At 48.7% G+C, this 20670-nt stretch overlaps 2 protein-coding genes across 3 annotated transcripts; both read left to right on the plus strand.

The window, feature by feature from the left end:
• The first annotated feature begins 8766 nt into the window (after positions 1-8766).
• Positions 8767-11768, plus strand: RAMP2 (receptor activity modifying protein 2). 2 transcript variants are annotated; one of them, XM_043584563.1, is made up of 4 exons: positions 8767-8988; positions 9431-9496; positions 9972-10080; positions 10208-11768. In XM_043584563.1, exons 1-4 carry the CDS (start codon positions 8889-8891, stop codon positions 10461-10463), a joined length of 531 nt encoding a protein of 176 aa, XP_043440498.1. In that variant the 5' UTR covers positions 8767-8888; the 3' UTR covers positions 10464-11768. The 2 variants fall into 2 exon arrangements, with proteins under 2 accessions (XP_043440498.1, XP_043440497.1); XM_043584562.1 differs by having other exon boundaries at positions 8781-8988; positions 9341-9496.
• A 3000-nt stretch (positions 11769-14768) lies between these two features.
• On the plus strand, positions 14769-19832 carry VPS25 (vacuolar protein sorting 25 homolog). Its single transcript, XM_043584577.1, has 6 exons — positions 14769-14898; positions 15112-15257; positions 16182-16235; positions 16865-16953; positions 17726-17801; positions 19202-19832. The coding sequence occupies exons 1-6, from the start codon at positions 14846-14848 to the stop codon at positions 19312-19314; spliced, it is 531 nt and encodes a 176-aa protein (XP_043440512.1). The 5' UTR covers positions 14769-14845; the 3' UTR covers positions 19315-19832.
• Positions 19833-20670: the final 838 nt, after the last annotated feature.

Raw genomic sequence — 20670 nt, forward strand, 5'->3', positions numbered from 1 at the left:
GAAGAGCATTATTTACTTGACCATTTTCTTAAATCCTTTTTAATTTGCGTGTATTTTGACATGATCTTGCTGGCTTTAACATGCTGTATCTGACCATGAGCCCCAGTGAAGCCCTGGGGAAGATTGTTCTGCTTTGTGTGCTCATGTCCCCATCACAAAGCAAGATTTTGTTCTATCCAGTGATTAGAAATGACATGTCACGTGTTGTGTTCCTTTTGGGGCTGTCACGTTCTAAGTGTACTTTTGTCCCCTGCTGGTCTTCAGGCCACTGGTAGAAAGGGAAGAAGATGATGCTTCCCAGAATTCAAACAGAGCTTTCTGCACTATTCTCTCCTCCTTTCCAACCTCTTTCCCTTCCTCCTCCCAGCCCCCTTTGGATGGTGACCCCTGGGCTCATAATGCCCCTCCCTCGTGAAGCCCACAGGGAGATCAAATAGCGTTTCTCTAAGGGGACACAGGGGACCGAGGAAAGGTTGGGCCCCAGACAGTCCCTGACAGGGAAGCATAAACACAGCTGTGGAGATGGGAGCAGGGAGCAAACTATCCTCCCTTCCCCCTCCCCAGTTCCCACCCAGAAGCAGGGGAAGGCCACCCTGCTGTGGAGAAACAAACAACAAAACAAAGCAAAGCACAACCTAAAAGCCTGCATGAAGGTCACCAGAAACTGGGGCTGCTGCCCAGGCGTTGGTGGGGCCAGCTGAAGTGCCAGACCCCTCCCTGAACACTTACAGGCAAAGGCAGCTCTAAAGCAAGTTGAGGTCTGGACGTTACTGAGCCTGAAAACATGGCTCAATTTTTGAAGCCTCTCCACTCCTGGACATTTTGTCCTCTGATCTCAAAAAACCCAGCTATCCGCCCCAGGTACTTAGCTCCTGACCCCTAGTTGCATAGGGATCATAATAATGCATTCAATTCAGCAAGTAAGAACAGGCCCACAATAAACCCTTGTTCATGGCTGTTTGTTATAAGTTTAAACTCTGAACCTCCAAGCCAAAATTCAGAAAGGGCCTCCTTAGCCTTTGTTAATTACAAAATAAATAATTCCAGCAGGAAGGGACTTTCTCTTTTGGGGTTTACTTGGGTGGGATTCATGCCTCACTTTGCACATACTCTGAAGGCTCCAACCCCACAGCTAGGGTGGTGCTGCCCGTTCTTGCTCCCTTGGCACAGTTAGTGCAGGGCCTTGATCTCACGGGACACGCCTTTGGCACAGCCTTGCCTGGGAAGTAGCCCTGATCGGGTGGACAGCTAATGAGCTATGCTTCCTTTCTGGCCATCAGGGTCCTCAACTGTAAAACTGCAGAACTAGAGAAAACATGACAGTCTTCAAATACTGTCCATTCAGTATGTGCCCGGCATTGTGCTGAGTGCTTTACAATTGGTCATCTCATTTCATATGAAGCCAGTAATATTCTTATCCTCATTTTATAGCTGAGAAAACTAAGGCTTAAAGAGATTCTGGAACTTGCCCCCAAGGTTACCCAGCTGGTGTGGCCAGGATTTGGGTCCAGTCATTCTGACCCCCAAACCCATGCTCTGAACCCCGGCCACTCTACTTCCTCCTTTCTCTGAGATCTTCTAGCTCTGACATCATGATTCTGGATTCTCTCCATGACTTTCTGTTCTCACCAGTGGTGCCAGAAAGAGAAATGTGTTTGGGACTCTGCAAGTTCAGAGGAAAACAGTTCCTGAAAGGCAAGGGGCTCCTTACTCCCTCTGTACTGGAGATACCAATCAAAGCTGGACACTCGACAGACCCCCATATCAGTAGGGAACAGCCTATGTGGAAGACAAAAAAAAAAAAAAAAATCCTAGCCAGACAGGAAAGGGGAGTTCCTCTTGTTTCTGTAACTTCCCCTTCTCTCTTCCCTGGCTTATCAGCAGGGTCTCACACTGCTGATACTATGGCTCTTTGAATCCTAGTCTAGCTAGGATGGAACACCAGGTCACAGAGACACTTTTGGAGCAAGAAAAGTACATTACATACATCTACAGATTACATCCACGACACTGTACATAAAGGAACATAGATTACATTTATTTACGTGTTTAACAAATCACCTTTAACATTCATGTAATCATTAGATATTGGACTGGGTGTGAACCTACGTTATTTTGTGTAATCCTTGCAAGATGCCTGAGAGGTGGGTATTGTTCCCATTTTACAGAGAAGGGCATTGAGAGGGAGATTGAAAACATTGGACATGGCCACATGGCTGGTAAGTAGGAGAGCTAGAATTCTATCTGGCTTTGAAGTCTCTATTCTTTTAAATAAAGAGTACTGTGTAATGAGGGGTGCCTGGGTGGCTCAGTCAGTTAAGCATCCAACTTTGGCTCAGGTCATGATCTCACAGTTTGTGAGTTTGAGCCCTGCATCAGGCTCAGTGCTGGCAGTTCAGAGCCTGGACATTGCTTCAGATTCTGTGTTTCCCTCTCTCTCTCTGCCCCTCCCCCCAACCTCTCTCTCTTTCCCTCTCTCTCTCTCTCTCAAAAACAAATAAAATATGGGGTGCCTGGGTGGCTCAGTCGGTTAAACGTCTGACTTTGGCTCAGGTCATGATCTCTTGGTTTGTGGGTTTGAGCCCCCCCATTGGGCTGTGTGCTGACAGCTCAGAGCCTGGAGCCTGCTTCGGATTCTGTGTCTCCCTCTCTCTCTGTTCCTCCCCTGCTCGCGCTCTGTCTCTCTCTCTCTCTCTCTCAAAAATAAATATTTTTAAAAAATTTTTAAATAAATATATAAAATATTTAATAAAATAGGCAATAAATAAATAAATAAATAAATAAATAAATAAATAAATAAAATTGTGTATTGAAAAGAACAGAATTATAGAACTGGAAGGATCCCAGAGTATCTTGGAAATACAATTGTCATAACCATATATGTTACACCTTATGATAGTGACTACCATTTATCAAATGCTTACTAGCACCGGGCATTGGGTCAAATGCTTGACCTGCATTATCTTTACTGCTAGGTGAGATACACAATGGTAACCCTATTTTGCAGATAAGAAAACACGCCCAGAGGAGTTAAGTAATTGCAGAGGGTCACATACAGCTACATAAGTGATGGAGATGGCTCCAAACTCAAGTCTACTTGACTCCAAAATGTGTTCTCTTAACCACTAAGGTAATAGAAATAATAATTAATAATAATAATAATAATAATATATAATATGTAATTAAATATCATTATAATTATATAATAATGGATTATAATATATAATTATATAGCATTATATAATTATATAATGCTTTATAATTATATATTGTAATTGATTATAATTATATGATAATAATAATATTATATACTGCTCTAAGTGCTTTAAATCTTATAACTTATAGGTATTATTACTATTCCCATTTTACAGGTGAAGAAAATCTTGCCTTTTGTAGTATTAAGCTCACATCACAGATACCACAAGTGTTCAACACAACATATGTGGGATGTTAAGATCTAGAAAATGTTTTTTGTGTGTGTGTTTGTTTTTTTTAAATGTTTATTTATTTTTGAGAGAGAGAGAGAATGTGAGCAGGGGAAGGCAGTGAGAGCAGCTGTCAGCACAGAGCCTGATGTGGGGCTCAAACTCATGAACCACGAGATCGTGACCTGGGCCAACAGCAAGAGCCAGTTGCTCAACCAACTGAGCCACCCAGGTGCCCCAAAAATGTTTTATTTCATAATATCATGAGTTTTTTTCATTGTCCATCTAATGCATTAAGGTGTTGGGGAAAAGGATGTGAAAAGATGCTGTCTGTAAGTGAAACAAGCATAGTCAGGAGAGGGATCATACAGAGGGAGGAAAGTCCTCTGGCATGAGGAATCCTGTCTGGTTACCCTTCCGGCCTGTCTTTTGCATCCCTTTCTATTTGGTTCTTTCTAGCAGGCTGGCTAACGGGTTCTATCAGGTATTGTGGAGCAGAGGTTAAGTACTCTGGCTTCAGCATTAAGAAGACCTGGATATCTGCCAATATTAGTTGCATGAGCTTGGATAAATTACTTAACTTTTCAGTTTCCTCATCTGGAAAGTGGATTGCAATGGTACCTGATTTAATAGAGTTGTGAATTTTACTCTATCTATCTATCTATCTATCTATCTATCTATCTATCTATACTTAGGCTTCACACCCAGCATGGAGCCCAACTTGAGGCTTGAACTCATAACCCTGAGATCAAGACCTGAGCTGAGATAGAATCGAACACTTAACCAACTGAGCCACCCAGGTGCCCTAAGTCATGAGTTTTAAATGAAACAATCTGTATGAAGTACCAAGGATACTGGTGGGGATCATCAGGGCATCTTCATGTTACTTAACATCTAAACTCTTGGGGTGCTGGGAGCAGGTAGAAGCGTTCCTGCGGATGGTTTCATAGGACAGTCCTGAGGAACGGAGGAAGAGTGAAAGCAACCCTGGCGTCTGGCAGCGGGTCCTGAGAGCAACCATGAGTCAGCCCCAGGTGCCGAGGGACCAGCAGTGTTCTCAGCACTGCTGGGCGTGGGCTATGGTCACTTGGCCATGGTCCTCTTCAGTCATGCTGTCTGAATGTCCTTCTTATAAATCTGGTCTGGTGGGGTTTTTTTTCCCCTTTCAGAAAAACAGCCTCCACCATATGATGTCATGGTCCAGCCTGGATCTGGGAAGGAAGGGAGGAGGAGGTTGTATGTATGTAGTTGGGTAAAGCAGCATCTTCTTATTTCTGGAGGGGTCTATCTGGCCCTGGAAGAAACTCTCTATCCTTTTCTCCTCTTTTCAACCTCATTTTCAAGACCCAGTAAGAAATCAATATTCAGATGTAGATTGAGAGGGAGGTGATACATCACAATGGTTAAGACATGAAGCTTAGCATCAAGCAGTCCCAGGTTTAAATCCTGACTGTCAGTTGCTACCTTTGAGGCCTTGGGCACATCATTCCTGTTTCCCCATTTTACCCACAAACAAGATAATTCTAATGTTACGGTGGTAAGGTTTTAAGACATATTTGCAAAGCTCAGCACATGTGTCAGAGAACACACTATGCATCACATAGTAATTGTTCAATAAATGGTAGCTACATTAAGAACCAGCATTTGATGAGGAATATGGCCTAATCATTTTCTCTGCTTCTTCTAACTTGAGAGCCAAAGCTTTCTCCAATAACCATTCTTCCCTCTGTGGGATGGCCATACTCACACTGAGTGTTCCTTCATTCTGGAGATGAGGAGATGGGGAGAGATGGAGCTGTGTCCCTACATCTTTGTCTTCCCTCCCTTAGCTAGCTGGCTCCCCAGCTGCAGCTCTTCTGGTTCTCTCTGCTGCCTCCCTGCCCTCTAAAGAAATCTGTTTCCTCTCTCCAGCTTGGAAGGATCAGCCCCTCCCAGCCAGGACTTCTGGCTCCCCTGACCCTGACTCTCCCCCACATCCTCTCCTGAGCTCTGGTCTTTATTTTGCAGACAGCTGGAGAAGAGGCCAGCATATGTGAATGTCTCTACATGGTAGAGATGCTGATTCCAGGATGCTCTGCATGCAATTTCATTGTGTAGGAGGCCCCCAGTGCTTTTTACTCCACATTATGTTGTTCTGGATTTGGGTGTAGGGGGAAGGGTGAAGATTAAAAATGGCACTTCTTTTAAGGATCAACTCACCTCTCTTCTTGTTTCAGGCAGGATGTCCCTTCCCCTGTAACAAGAAGGGGAATTTACCTGGCAGTAGGATCCCTATCAAGGAAAAGTCAGTCTAGGTTGGGGCCATAAATCTCAGGTTAATGTCCAGCTGGACCAGAACTAGATCCCTCTCTTCCTAAGCAGTAGGAGTGGGTGTGGAATATGGACAGAGGACTAAGGAAGTGTGTAGGAAACAAAGACCAGACTCCACTGGATATGAGACAAAAAGACTACAGATAATATTATACTACAGTTAAAAGAAAAGAGGCACATCTGTATGTGCTATTGTGAAAAGAAGCCCAAAACATGTTATTAAAGTAAAAAAAAAAAAAGTCATCAAACAACAGAGATATTATATCCCATTTATGTTTTTTTTAAGTCCAAAATATATAGGGAAGTGAGAAAGGAATAAAGGTATAAAGTTTTCTGTGTTTAAATATTTTGCAATGAGTATATACTTGTGTATTACCTGCAATTAGAAAGTATATTTTTGGGCTGCCAGGGTGGCTTAGTTAAGTGTAAGATTTTGGCTCAGGTACTAACAGCTCAGAGCCTGGAGCCTGCTTCAGATTCTGTGTCTTCCTTTCTGTCTACCCCTTCCCTGCTCACACTCTGTCTCTCTCTCTCTCTCTGTCTCTCTCAAAACAAATAAACATTAAAAAAAATTAAGTATATTTTTATAGCAGAAAGTATGTTTTTAAGGCAGCAGTAGGGTTTAAAAGGGAAGGGAAGAGGGCGTCCATGGGTGGAATACAGGATTTGCATAAAAGAACCAGTTTCTGTCCTTAATGAAGCCCTTCTCTGTCCCCTCCTTGCAGAACATAGGACTGTCTTCTATGGCAAAGCGAAGTCTCTGGTCCTCTTTCAGCCCCATAGTACCCCAATACCAGACCCCCAGTTACCAGGATGCCCTCAGGAGTCAATGAAACAGCCAAATGTCCAACTGGTAAGGAAAAGTAGGAAGAGGAAAATCAGGAGGAGGGAAAATTCCCAGATTCTCCAATGGGAAGGTTAGACTCCCAAGTTCAGGAATGACTACATCAAACTTCCCTTTGGAGGTCTCCATGTCATGCTCCAGGCTAAAGATAACATTTTCTACTGAGTCACCTATATTTTCCCTTTTGATTCTAAGGTCATTTTATATATGAAAATGTTGACCTCCAGAGATATGAAATGACCTGCCCAAGATTACACAGCAACACAGAAGCAGAACTTGCCTTTAGAATCCCAACCAATGCTCGTTTGTGTTTGTTTGTTTGTTTGTTTGTTTGTTTGTTTGTTTGTTTTTATCAAACGATACTATACTGCCCTATTTAAAACCCAGCATTTATTTTCGTCAACTTTAATCTTGATCCCCAACCCCATTCCTAATTCACGGTGGGCTCAGGTGTTTCTGGCCCCAGCCCAGTGGAAATGGTTTGTTTTGTTTTCTGTCCCTCCATGCTTTCCCTTCCCATCTTATCACCCAGAGATCTCCCTCTTGACCATGTTTCCTTCTTGAAAAGGGCAGTCATGGGTGGGAGGAAACGAATGGATTCGGTCCCTGGCCTGATGTGGCTCTGAGGCTGTCTGGCTCTTTCCTGCACATTGCAGAAGATGACAATCACCAGGAGGGCTTTGGGGTTCCTGCCAACTGGGCCACCTCCTTTCTTCTTTGGGATGCCTTATCAAGGCAACCTCTTGACCCTAGTGATGGAGGAGGACAACAGGCTTTTAGTGGCCATAATTCAAGAGCCTAAGACCCTGAGATGAAGATTTGAAGAGAGATCATGAAAGATAATTTATGGTGGGCAGAAATCAGTAAACTGGGACAAGAGCAGCAGCTGAGTCCAGGGGTCAGTGTCTGGGAGTAATTTAGGAAAGTTCAGTGCTGACAGCTGTGTCTGGAGTTGAACGCCAGGGCCAAACCAGCTCCTGGGCTGCTCGGCTGCTTCAGGCTAATGAAGCTCTGGCTCAGGACACAGAGACAGCTGTGGTATGGCAGAAGTCAGGGCCCCTGGGGCCCCAGGCCCAGCCTGGCTGCTTCATAGCAGTGTAACCTTAGGCAAGTCCTTAGGAAAGAAGGAAAGGAAACGTCCACTGAGTGAGTCCAATGCCCTTTCACATACATTGTCCTCAGTACAGTTTATCCAGGAAGATGATGTATGTCCTTATCTTACAGGAGAGTAAGCAGAGATCATCAAGGTAACCAAGATCATTCTGGGCTATCTGGCTAGGGAGTGGGAAGACAGAAATACCAGTCAGAGCTTCTGAACTCAAGTTCTGGGCTCTTTTCCCTGAGCTTTCGCTTTTTTCCCTGTAAAACAGGGACAATAATGTACCCACCTTGTGAATGAAGTCACCTATAGTAGGTTCTAAATAAACCCTTCCCTTTTCACAACCTTGGTCTTGAAGAGAGAGTAGTGGCCACTTTCTTCCTAGGAATGGAGTAATCTTTTACTTTTGCCCCTCCCCCCCCATCCGGTTTATGACACCTTTTTCCTAGGAATGAAATAATCTTACTTTTGCCCTTCCCCCCAATCAGATGTGTGGATCGAGGCCCCAGGAGGTGCCTCCGAAGGGAGGGTATTTGGATTTTGGTTTCCCCTCTGCCCGGATCCCCAGGCCTTCTCCTGACTCTGGAGGGCTGGCTCCCTCATCTCCTCCTCCCCAGTTTTGGCGGGTGAGTTGACATCAGTGGGTGTTCCCGGGGAAGGGGAACTCTGAGCCCAGCTCCAGGAGCCCCTTCCCCCACGGCCCAAGACAGCCCCAACCTCCTTCCTTAGATACTGCGGCGTGGAGAGGCCCTCTGAACTCCCAGCCCCTTTCTTCTGCAGATCCGCGATAGCAACACGCTAACCCCCTTCCTCAGCCCCCGCATCGAAAGAGAAGGGGACGACTAGGGTCCCGGGAGCGGATGCTCAGAGACTCGGGAGAGTCCTTGGGCGCCACGCGGCTCAGCCCAGGAAATGCGTCCCGGTTCTGGGGTTACGAGGGGAGCTGTCCAGCCCCGCAGGGTGAACTAGAAGAAAGAGTGGGCCAACGCCGACCCGCCGGAGAGAGCGGCGGGCGCCGGGGCGGGGTGGGGCATCGACTCCCCCTCCGGCCCGCGGGCCCCGGGCGTCGCCCCCGCCCCCCACGTGGCCGCAGCCGTCCCAGCCCCTGCGAGGAAGCGGCGCGGCTTCCTGGGGCTTGGGCCGGGGATATAGGCGCCCCCGCCCGGGCCCGGCTCAGCGCCACCGCCCCTCCTCGCCTGCTAGCCGCGCGATGGCCTCGCTCCGGGCAGAGCGCGCCGCCGGCGGCCCGCGGTTCTCTACGACCCTCGCGGGGCGACCGGCAGCGCTCCGCCTCCTCCTCCTGCTGGGCGGTGAGCGCTGCGCCCCGGGGCTCGGGCGGGAGGCGCGGGAGGCCCGGAGGGGAGGGGGGGGGGCTGGACCGCCAAGGCCGAAACGGGCCCCGGGGTGAGGGCGGAACAGCGCTGTCCTCCGACAGTCCCCGGCTCCACCTCGGTGAAGGCGCAGCGCGAACTGCTTCCCACTTGGAGGAACGTGGGGTGCCGGGGGCCCGGCGGAGAGGTCTTGGGAGGTCTGGGGCTGGCCTGGAGGAAGAGGGTTTGGGGTCTGGATGTGAGTGGGAGGGAGCTGGTATCAGCCCTCTCTTCCAGTCACTGAAGCACCCCTTGGGAGCCTGGATTATTCTTCTTTCTCTTCTGCGAGTAGCTCTGACTTCCAAGGGTCTCAGACCCCTCCTCCAGGCTCCACCGCCTAGATCCCCGCCATCCTCCTTCCTTCCCCCATTTCTGCTCACAGCTGTCCTGAAGCCCCAGGAGTCCCTGGCTCAGCTTCTTCCCACTGAAGGCAGCTTGAAGTCAGAAGGTGTGTACCGCGCGACTCTGGGAAGGTGGCCGAGGGCAACGAGGAGAGCTAGGTCAGTGGGGAGGGTCCCTTTCCCACAAGGCAGGCCCCAACCCCAAATGAAATCGCACTAAACTCCCTTCCGTTCTCTCCTGGGGTTCCTTGTGGTCTTTCTCCCTCTCAGCCCACAACCCACCCTCCCCGCACCACCACCACCACCCCCCCCCCCCGCCCCCAGCTCTGAGCTGGCTCACCTCAGGTGGGTTAGAAGACCCCAGAAAAAAACGTATATGGATGTTCCCCATCAGGCTGGGAAGTGCTGAGCACATGGAAGGCATTAACATTTTTCTGAGCTGAGACTCTCTCCTTGGGAAACTTTCTGAGGCTGTTCCTGGTGGCTGCCATGTCTGAAGACAGGAACAGTGGAAGTACCTGGACCTGAGGGCTTGGAGGGAGGGCCAGGGGTGTGGTCAGTGTGCAGCATCTGTGCCCACAGAGAACAAGATGGAGGACTATAAGGCGAATGCCCAGTTTTGCTGGCAATCTTATAAGGAGCAGATGGACTCTATCCCCAAGGACTGGTGCGACTGGACCATGATTAGCAGGTAGGGGCAGTGCTAGGGCAGCTTGGACCAGGGGTGGGGCCTGCTCCTTGTGTGTGGGCCTTGAGTGTGGGGTATTCCTCTCTCTGGGCCCAACCCCATATTCACTCTAGTCTTCCCTTGCTTCCAGGCCCTATAGCGACCTGCAATATTGCTTGGAGCATTTTGCAGAAGCATTTGGCCTGGGTTTCCCCAATCCCTTGGCAGAAGAGATCATCTTTGAGACTCACCAGATCCACTTTGCCAACTGCTCCTTGATGCAGCCCACCTTATCAGACCCTCCAGAGGATGTGCTCCTGGCCATGATCATAGCCCCCATCTGCCTCATCCCCTTCCTTGTCACCCTTGTGGTGTGGAGGAGTAAAGACAGCGAGGCCCAGGCCTAGGGTTGGTGGTATGAGCTATTAGCAGTCATCTTACTCCTTTCCCCTGCCACCACCAGGTCTCTCTCTTCCCCTCCCTGCCTCCTTCTCTCACTCTCACCCCCACCACAGACCCTTGAATTGCTGGAAATGGAAGCCCAGTGGTGGCACAAGTTTTGTAATCTTCAAAATAAAACTTTTTTTTTTTTTTTTTTTTTTTTTGGTACTATCCCCTCCCCATCCCAGAGTCTCTACCATTTCCCACAGCTCTGGGCAGCAGAGCTGGAAAATCTGGATACCAGCACTGTTTTGTTCACTTGCCTGCTCCTCACTATTCCTCTCCCCCCACTTGAAAGCCACCCCCTACACTGCTTCCTCCCAGGGCTGGGCCTTTCCTGTCCTTATCCAAAACCAACACCAGGAAACCTGCAGGAAGAGACTCCCTTCCGGCTTGGATGGCAGCTGGGGAGGTGTGGGGGAAGGGGCAAGGGTGGAATCTCTGCTGTGACTCCTGTGGGAAGGAAGGGGGACTGCCTAGGGGCTCTGAATTTTCCTCTTTTTCATGCCTCAGTTTACTCCCAGGGCCTAGGAATAGAAACCTTGATATGACCAAAAAGAGTTCATTCCTAAAGAGCTCAGGATTGAAGGGAAAGGCAGTGGGACTTATTCTAACTCCACCACAGAACTCCCCGTCCAGGTCCCTGGCCCTCATCCTACATTGTCCTGGACCCTGGGGGTGTGGCCTACAGCCTGTTAGCACACTGCCCCCTGGTGTCCACTGGAGCTAACAGCCAGAAGATGGATATGACCTGGAAGCAGCTCAAAGCTGAGGAGACTGGACCCTGGAATCAAACATCTGTCATCCCCATAGCAACCATTAGTTCTTACCAAACCCTTCTATCAGCTTCCTAAGCCATACTGATACTCCTCTAAGACACCTTCCCACTTTCTAGCGACATACCTAGCCTCTGAACTCACCATTTCTGTATATGAATACTCTTACATGTTCCCTGGACAGTGAGGCCCAGTTTTCCCCAGAGAACCTTCATCTTCAGTTCTTCCAGATCATCAAAAATACTGGAGAACAAGGACAGCTGGATGGCTCAGTCAATTAAGTGTCTGACTTTGGCTCAGGTCATGATGTCATGGTTTGTGGGCTCGAGCCCCACATCAGGCTGTGTGCTGACAGCTCAGGCAGAGCCTGGAGCCTGCTTTGGAGTGTGTGTCCTCTCTCTGCCCCTGCCCTGCTTGTGCTCTGTTTGTCTCTCTCTCCCCAAAACAAATAAACATTAAAAAAATACTAGAGAACAACTTTGTTCTCCATAAAGACACCTGTTTATTTTCTGTGGCACGTGGAGCCTTGTCAGGGACTTTCCTTCCCTCCTTGCTGAAATATTTGCCTCCCTGAGTACATGCATATCCATTTCCTTGGGACATGCCTGTCTATTCCACAGATAGATATCTGTATGCTTCCTAGAATGTATCTACTCATCCTCTGAGATAGACTTCTCTCAGGGCATATCTGTCTCTCTAGGGGCATACCTGTTCCCTAGGACATTTTGGGTTTTCACCTGAGATAAGTCTCTGCTCTGTTCCCATGAATGCATTGGTCTTCCCCAGGGATATATCTATCCTCCTTTTGGCCCATATTTGCCTTCATGTGTTTTACTAATGTACATCAAGGGCATACTGGTATAAAATACTGTGTATGGTATATTGTGTTGGAAAGATAAGTTAGGACTTGGTTTCTGCTCTCAATGACTTTCCATCTAGTACGGGAGCTGACATGTGTACCAATCAACAAAAGCAATGGAGTGTGTGATTAGAGTCACGAAAGGGATACAAACCAAATGTTATATAAGTGCAAAAAAAGGAGGGGTCACACCTAGCTGAGGTGTGATCACAGGAGGGTGATTGCAGAGTTTGTACACGACTAGGCCTGAGGATGGAGTGCATTTCCCCCAGGGAAGAGAATAGGAAAACAGGTGAATTAGGAAAATATTGTGATAATCCAGGCTTGAGAAAAAGAGGACATGGGTCAAAGGAGTGATGAATGGGAAATAGAAAATAAAAAGTAGAAGAAATGATTAAAAACAGGGGAGGGACTTTGGATATGAAGGAGATGAAAGAGAGGAGAGGTTAGAGCTGATTGAGGCTTTGCATCTGAGTTACTAGGACAACGATGGAAGTAATGGTAGAAAATGGCCATTAGGGAGAGAAGCTGGCATGTAGAAAGGGATTTACAATATGAGCTCAAAATGGAACAAGCTTTTATGTCCCACAGAGAGTTAGAAATGGGAGGGGTGTTGGTGGTAGAAAGAGATTGGAGCTGGAAATACAGATTTAGGAATCTTTTGCACAGAAATGTCAAGTGAAACCATGAGAAGGATGAAAGTTCTTAAGACAGAAGATGTATTGCAAAGAAAGCTAAAAGGGCACCTGGGTGGCTCAGTCGGTTAAGCTTCCAACTTTGGCTCAGGCTATGAGCTCGAGGTCCATGAGTTCAGGCCTCTATGCTGACAGCTCAGAGCCTAGAGCCTGCTTCAGATTCTGTGTCTCCCTCTCTCTCTGCCCTCCCTCACTCACACTTTGTCTCTCTCTCTCTGTCTCAAAAATGAATAAACATAAAAAAAAAAAAAGAAAGAAAAGAAAGCTGAGAGGGCACCTGGGTGGCTCAGTCGGTTGAATGTAGCTCAGGTCATGATCTCATGGCTCATGAGTTTGAGCTCCAAGTCGGGCTCCGCACTGACAGTGCAGAGCCTGCTTGGGATTCTCTCTCTCCATCTCTGTACCTCCCCTGCTCGCATGGTTCTCTCTCTCTCAAAATAAAGAAAAAAAAGAAAAGGAAAGGAAAGAAAGCTGAGGTTAGGTTCTTAGGAAATGTGCACATTTATTTTTTTTTAATGTTTATATTTGGGGGGGGGGCGAGTGCAAGTGGGGGAGGGGCAGAGAGAGAGAGGGACACAGAATCAGAAGCGGGCTCCAGGCCCTGAGCTGTCAGCACAGAGCCTGACACAGGGCGCAAACCTACAAACCGCAAGATCATGACCTGAGCCAAAGTTGGATGCTTAGCTAACTGAGCCACCCAGGTGCCCCATGGAAAATTACACATTTAAAGAATGAGGGGGAAATGAGACAGAAAGATCAGAGAGACAGTAGCAGAACAAGGATAAAGCAGTGCCATGGAAGCAAAGGAGATAGTGCCTTTTGAAAGAACATTGTCAACAGAATGGTCCATCCATTCATATAACAAATATTTGCTGGGTACTACTGTGGATCAGGAACTGTGCACAATGAAGGGTGAACTTGGGTGGGGGAAAGGTTAAAGATCGGATAGGAAATTGAGAGGGTGACAGAGTCAAGGAAACTGTACATATTTTCAAGTAGGGATGGCCTATGCATATTTGTCAACTAGGGGAGAAGAGCCAGAGGAAAGGAAAAGAGGGTAGATGACACCCAGAGAAGTCCTGGAGGCACTTGGAAAAGAGAGGCAAGAAGACATGCCAAAGGTTGGCCTTGTAAAGGAGGAGTGACACTTCTTCCTTTGAATCCAAAATGAAGGGGTAAAAGTGGAGAGAAATTCTTGTGGGATGCATTAAGTGTGGTGACAAAGAGGGACAAAAAGGGAAAGATTAAGAAGTTCACATGTTCGGCATGAAGTTCACAAAATAGAGAAAGGCATTCTGCAGAAAGGAGGAAGACGGAGACAGGTGGAATGACTTGACGACCGGAAAAATGAAGAGTTACCTGGAGGGATGTGACAGGGAGTCAATAAAAGTGTTGGGCTGCACCGACAGCCCAGCAGTGAGGTTAGTCAGGGAATCTGGGGTTCAGCCAGCATGTTCAGACAGAATTGGGTAGTCTAGGCTGGGTAAGGAGTCAAATACGACCACAATGGGTCCGGAGTCTTGAGACTAGGAAGGTGAGGATGTGAGAGATAGATGGCTGTGGTCCAAAACGGCAGCAGTGAATCATGGAAGCTGACCCATTTTCAGCAATAAAAGCTACAAATATGCTCCCATGGGTGCTGCAGGAGACCAGGGAATGGTGGAGTCGAAGGACACAGTAATTGAGGAGGCTGGGGAATTGTGAGTGAAGTTAAATGCAACTAACACGTGTTAATATTAAAAGAAGCCTTAGCAGAGTGAAACAAACTATCAAGCTATGCCGCTTTGGGGGAAGTCACTGCCCATTTCTAGAGCTGAATGAGACTTCTCTGGGCTCTAAACGGTACGGATTTTTAGGTTCATAGCAAGAGACTGGCAGAGAAGCAAGATACCTTCCGTTGGGCGGCCCTTCTCGGGAAAGGCCTCCGGAACCTTTCTGCTGTGCTTTTTGCCCGGACGTGCAGAAGCGGAGGCCGGAAGTCCTCGGCCCGGAGGTTCCGGGTTTCCTGGGCTACTACGATGGCGATGAGTTTCGAGTGGCCGTGGCAGTATCGCTTCCCGCCCTTCTTTACGTGAGGCTCAGACCCCGAGAAGCCCCGCTGTGCCTCCCTCCCCTGCCCCGGACCCCGGGCTCAGCCCTGATGCTTCAAATGGGGAGGGGGAGAAAGGACCCGGTCGCCACCACCCTTAGTCCCTCACTTTGTCCCCCAGACGCGCCTGCGTCTGTGCTGCCTCTCGCCCTCTCACGCCCTCTAATTCTGCGCCCCACCCCCTTCACCCGGCAGGTTGCAGCCGAATGTGGACACTCGGCAGAAGCAGCTGGCCGCCTGGTGCTCGCTGGTCCTGTCCTTCTGCCGCCTGCACAAACAGTCCAGCATGACGGTGATGGAAGCTCAGGAGAGCCCGCTCTTCAACAACGTGAAGCTACAGCGTATCCTCCCTCAGGCTCTTCCACAGCCCACACACACGCACTTCTGCGCTTGCACACATGCCCAGACTTCACACCCCCTTCACCCCAGTAGGCAGGTTCCCACCCAGACTGGACTTGGGAAGGAGCCATATGTGTAGCTGACTTCCATTTTAGCCCCAACCCCCAATGCAAATGCAGCATCAGACCCTCCAGTCCTAGGTAGTGATGAATACCCAGGTGTCATTCCGGGCTTAGAATCTCTGACCCAAAGCCAAGTCCCCGGTTTTCCAACCTGAGCCCTTTTGACTCTGAATCTCCTGTCCTCTTCTGAGTGAAGCTCAAACTCTGGTACTACCTTAAGTAATTTTCTCTACCCACTCTCCTTCTCCCAGGAAGTAAGGGTCATTTGTTTTTGCTTCCTGATTCATAGCTAAAATATCTGTGGAGAAAGTCTGAAGGAAGAAGAGGAGACAGATGGTGACAAAAGGGAGTGCCTTTCATTTCTAAAGCTCTTCCTTTTTTTTTTTTTTTTTTTTTAATGTTTATTTATTTTTGAGAGTGAGAGGGCACAAGTGGGATAGGGACAGAGAGAGAAAGACAGAATCCGAAGCAGGCTCCAGGCTCTGAGCTGTCAGCACAGAACCTAACTCGGGGCTTGAACTCAGGAACTGTGAGATCATGACCTGAGTTGAAGTCCCACCCTTAACCGACTGAGCCACCCAGGTGCCCCCATAAAGCTCTTCCTTTTAATTGAACTAGTATCTCTTTACCTTCCTCCCCCCTTTATCCAGGAAGTGCCAATTTATAGCCTTTTGGGGAATTGCACATATATGTGTGTGGGAGGGAGAGGAAGGGGACAGGTGGTTCTTCGCATGAGACTGGCCTCAAGAGTTTTTATCCCACCTAATTCATTCCATCAATGCTGTTCCCTTAACTTTAAACCAGGGAAGCTTCCTGTGGAATCAATCCAGGTTGTATTAGAGGAACTGAGGAAGAAAGGTGGGTTCAGGTCCTCAGATTTCCTTATTTTTCCTCCTGGTTGGGTTTTCCTGAGGGCAGCTTGGCACAAGTCTTTGCTTTTTTTTTTTTTTTTTTTAACTTTATTTCTTTTAACTTTTATTTATTAAGTAATCTCTGTACCCAACATGGGGCTCGAACTCACAACCCCTGAGATCAAGAGTCCCATGCTCTACCAACTGAGCCAGCCACGTTTCTCTGAGATTTTAGTTTTAAGTAATCTCTCTCACCCAGCATGGGGCTCGAACCCACAACCTCAAGATCAAGAGTCACCCACTCCACTGACTGAGCCAGCCAGGTGCCCCATGAGTCTTTGCTTTTAACAACTTTCTTTTTCTCTCCCCTGGCTTGGAGCCCATAGTGTTCTATATAGAAGATAGTCCAATTCCCTGGGTCTTTTTCCCTATTGGTATTCATTATTGAAATCTCTCCATCTGTGTTCTGAGACCTGGAGAAAGGTGGAAGGAGAATTGGTGCCTTGCAGATAATAATAGTAAAACAATTCTTGGATTTCACTTCCTGAAAGCTGAATCTCTTCCACTCTTTATACATTGGTTTTGCCTTTTGTCCCTTCTTAGCGTAAGATACTTTCATAAGTATCTTTTTTGTAGGAAACCTGGAGTGGTTGGATAAGAACAAATCTAGCTTCCTGATCATGTGGCGAAGGCCAGAAGAATGGGGGAAACTCATCTATCAGTGGGTGAGACTGTTCTGCCACAGTGACCCATGGCAAAGGAGAATTATATCTGTGTTCAGCAGATACCTGGTGTTCCTAGGTCTGGACTGAGCAAAGTGGGAAGGGGAAGAAAGAGGAAGTATAGGTCTTCCAGGCAAACCTCTTTCAATGACTCAATTTCCTAGGCTGCATAGAACTTCCCTACCTTTGTAGGAGGCCAGAGGCTACGTGAGGCCATGTTTGGAGAATGCAGTGCTGGGAACCATGAGTACTATTGTTGGCTGGCGTCTCTGGCCACAGAAGATAAATGGGGAAAGGAAGGGCAAAAAAAAAAAAAAAAAACAACAACCCTGGGGCCCCTCCCCCACTAGGCGCTTTGGGGCTGTCCACAATATGAATGAGACATTCTGAACCAGTATGGGTGTGGGGACAAACTGTCTTCCCCAAATTCCTAGCCACCACCAGCCCTAAACTTTCCCAAGGGAGAGAAGAGGGGAAGAAGCATCAACAACCTAAATATAACAAACACATGCCACCTATTCCTGAACAGGAAAACAAAATGAGAGGTCACTCCTCAGACATGTGAAGGCCTGTGGTTTAGTGGTTCCATATATGTGTGTACACGTATAAATATAGCACCTGTAGGGGTTGTGGTTTTTAGGCCACTCCTGCCGAGGTGACAGTGAGCCCTGGTTTGGGGACAGGTATCATTCGTGGGTCAGATAGGTGGAGTCAGTGAGCTCACCTTCCAGGAGATCCCTGGTCCTTATTCAGTCACTGTTTTCTGTGTCTATAGGTTTCCAGGAGTGGCCAGAACAACTCCGTGTTCACTCTCTATGAGCTGACCAATGGGGAAGACACAGAGGATGAGGGTAATGCTTCTCCCTTTCCCTCCAGTTTTGTCATCTGAATCCTCCAGTCCTTGTTCAGCTGACATTCAGACTTCCCATCCCTGCCTTTGAATTCCAAATACTACATGATAGAAGGGCTCTTAACCCATGTCCAAGGTTTCCCTAAGCCACCTGAATTTACATGCAAAATACCCCCAAATTTTGTCAGTGGGATATGTGCATTTTTCTAGGGATAGAGTCCATATTAAAAGATTGTCAAGGGCATCTGTGATCCATGAAAAGTTAAGAATTCCTGGTGTAGATAATGAATGAGGAACCGGCGCAGAAGATTAAGCCTGAAATCTCATTCTTTGCTGATGCTGGCTTTCTTTCACCCTTTATACTTACAGAGGGCTCAAGATTTGTGGGTGTCAGCTGAAGGGATTGGGCCAACGCCACCATCCCCACCCCTAGGCCTTTTAAATACTTTAGTTTCTAGCCAGGTGAGGATTTATATACTGTTTGATTTTTACATAGTGTAAATATACTCTTAGCTTTTTTATCTCTGACTTCATATTCTGATCCCAGGATCACCAAAAGTTCCAATCTCAGCTGGGGAGGAAAGGGCAGCTCCCCTTTCTGCCAGGCCCTGGCTGCCGTAACAGAGTTTACAGGTCTTGGCTGTTCCCCCCTGCCCTACAGGCCTCTGCTTGCTACTCCCACCATTGCCTCATGACTTCAGTGCCACAACCATGCCCAGCCCACCACTCATGCTGGGCAAAACTGGAGGCTTCCTCAGAAAGCAAGCTCCCTGACTCAAGCCGTAGGCCCCCGCAGGGAGTGAGGTGTGCAAGCCTGTTAGGGCTTGCCACCTGCTTCTCACATCTCCCTGCAATATCTTGCCATATCTCCAGATATTCAGCTGGCCCTTGGCTCCCAGCCTCGCTCCTTTTAACTAGGAAAGGGCAGATATCTGTGCTGGCCCTTAACAGTCTCCTGGTCAGAGGTATGGCTATACTTTGTGTTAGGACAGGTGCTCCTAATGGGTACAGGTGTGCAAACTAGGGTCAGTGTCCAGTGTCAAGGACCTTGACGTTCCTAGGTTTAATTGTCCCCCACTTTGTGGCCCAAAAGTAGATGGTGTCACTCTCATACATCAGATACTAATGGCACATGGGTGGGGGATACACATGAGGGTTGAGTCCAACAGAAGAACCCAGAAGGGGAAAATAAGTGTGAACTCACATTTTGTGCAGACTCTGGCTTTCTCTCACCCCTTACTCTTAAGGCGTACCCAGGAAGGATTGGTGGCAGCGGCAGCAGTATAGGTGGTACATGTCTACCCTGGCCTCAAGGGGTCCCAGCTTCCAGCTAGACTTCTCCTCAGGGGCCTTGAGCCCCCAGGAGCCAAGTGTCCCTGACTACACATCTCTCCCTTCCAGAGTTCCATGGGCTGGATGAAGCAACCCTACTCCGGGCTCTGCAGGCCCTACAGCAGGAGCACAAGGCTGAGATCATCACTGTCAGCGATGGCCGAGGCGTCAAGTTCTTCTAGCAGAGACCTGTCTCCTTTTACTTCTTACCTCCCACCCTTCCAGGGCTTTCAAAAGGAGACAGACCCAGTGACCCCACAGACTGGATCTGTGACTCCACCAGACTCAAAAGGGCTCCAGTCCAGGGATGGGTTTCCCACTTACCCCACGTTTCTGTCCCTGGGGAAGGGCGAGGCTGAGGCGCCTGGGAGAAAAGATGTGCTTCTCCTTGCCCTACCTCCTCTCCCATCCTAGACTGTCCCTGAGCCAGGGTCTGTAAACCTATAACTCCACATGTGTTCACACACGTAAGTACATACACACGCCTGCACAAGCTTCTGTCTCTTCCCCTTCCCACCCCCTTAGCTGCTATTGCCTCCCCTCTCAGGCTGGTGCTGGATCCTTCTTAGGGGATGGGAGAAGCCCTGGCTGCAGGCAGCCTTCCAGGCAACATGAAGATAGGAGGCCCAGGAAGGGGCCTGGCAGTGAGAGGCCAGGCCCGACACTGATTTTATGATATTAAAAAGCTCATCCCCACTGCCTCCTGTTGGAAGTTACTACTGGAATGGGCATAGGGAGGGCTGTGAAGTGTTGCCCCCTGAGTGAATCCCAGCCTAGGAGAGGGTAGAGGAGGCCTATGGCCTTTGTAAATGAAAAGGTGCCCCCGTGCTGGCAGGCTCCAGGGGGCCTGTGGTTTTACATCTGCTGGGTGGGCTGTGTGGGGGAGTGCTGATGGAACACAGCTTAGGGACAGACTGCTTTCTGAATTGGAGTAACTTCATGGCTTCCCCTTCTCCCCCATGAAAGTCCTGAACTGCTCTGAAGCCCCTCCCTCCATCCCACTGGTCTGGGGTGGGGTAGTTGAGGCCAAGGGGAGCTGAAGGGGTGTAAACCGGATATGGACTTTGGTTTATTGGGAACTTGGGCAAACAGAAGGAGGAGGAAGGAGAGCCCACAGAGCAAAAACAGCTACTGTGGCCAGGGCTAGGCTGCGGCCAAGGTAGGAAGGCGGAGGGGATGGGTGACCGGGTCCTTGGCTTGGGGGAGGGACTTGTCCTGGGGTGCACACACCCATCCCTGTGCAGCCCAGAGGGTCAGCGGCTTGGGAGAAAACCAGACCTTTCCATTGACCTCTGTATTGTCGGCCTGGGGCTACTCCGGACGAACCGGAGGGGGGTGGCGCTACCTTATCTGGGGCTTGCAGGCGGGTGGTAACCTTCCCTTAACCACCCCTGTCTCCCCCCACGCTTCTAGGGCCGGAGGGCCGCTGTCACGTTTCCTCTCCCAACCCCAGCATCGTGCCTCCCCCAGCTACCCCCGCCCCCCGACAGGTTTGCTCACTCTTAGTGCGGGAGGACACACGGCCGCCTCGCACCCGG

Source organism: Prionailurus bengalensis, chromosome E1 (assembly GCF_016509475.1).
Source record: "Prionailurus bengalensis isolate Pbe53 chromosome E1, Fcat_Pben_1.1_paternal_pri, whole genome shotgun sequence".
Lineage (NCBI taxonomy): Eukaryota > Metazoa > Chordata > Mammalia > Carnivora > Felidae > Prionailurus > Prionailurus bengalensis.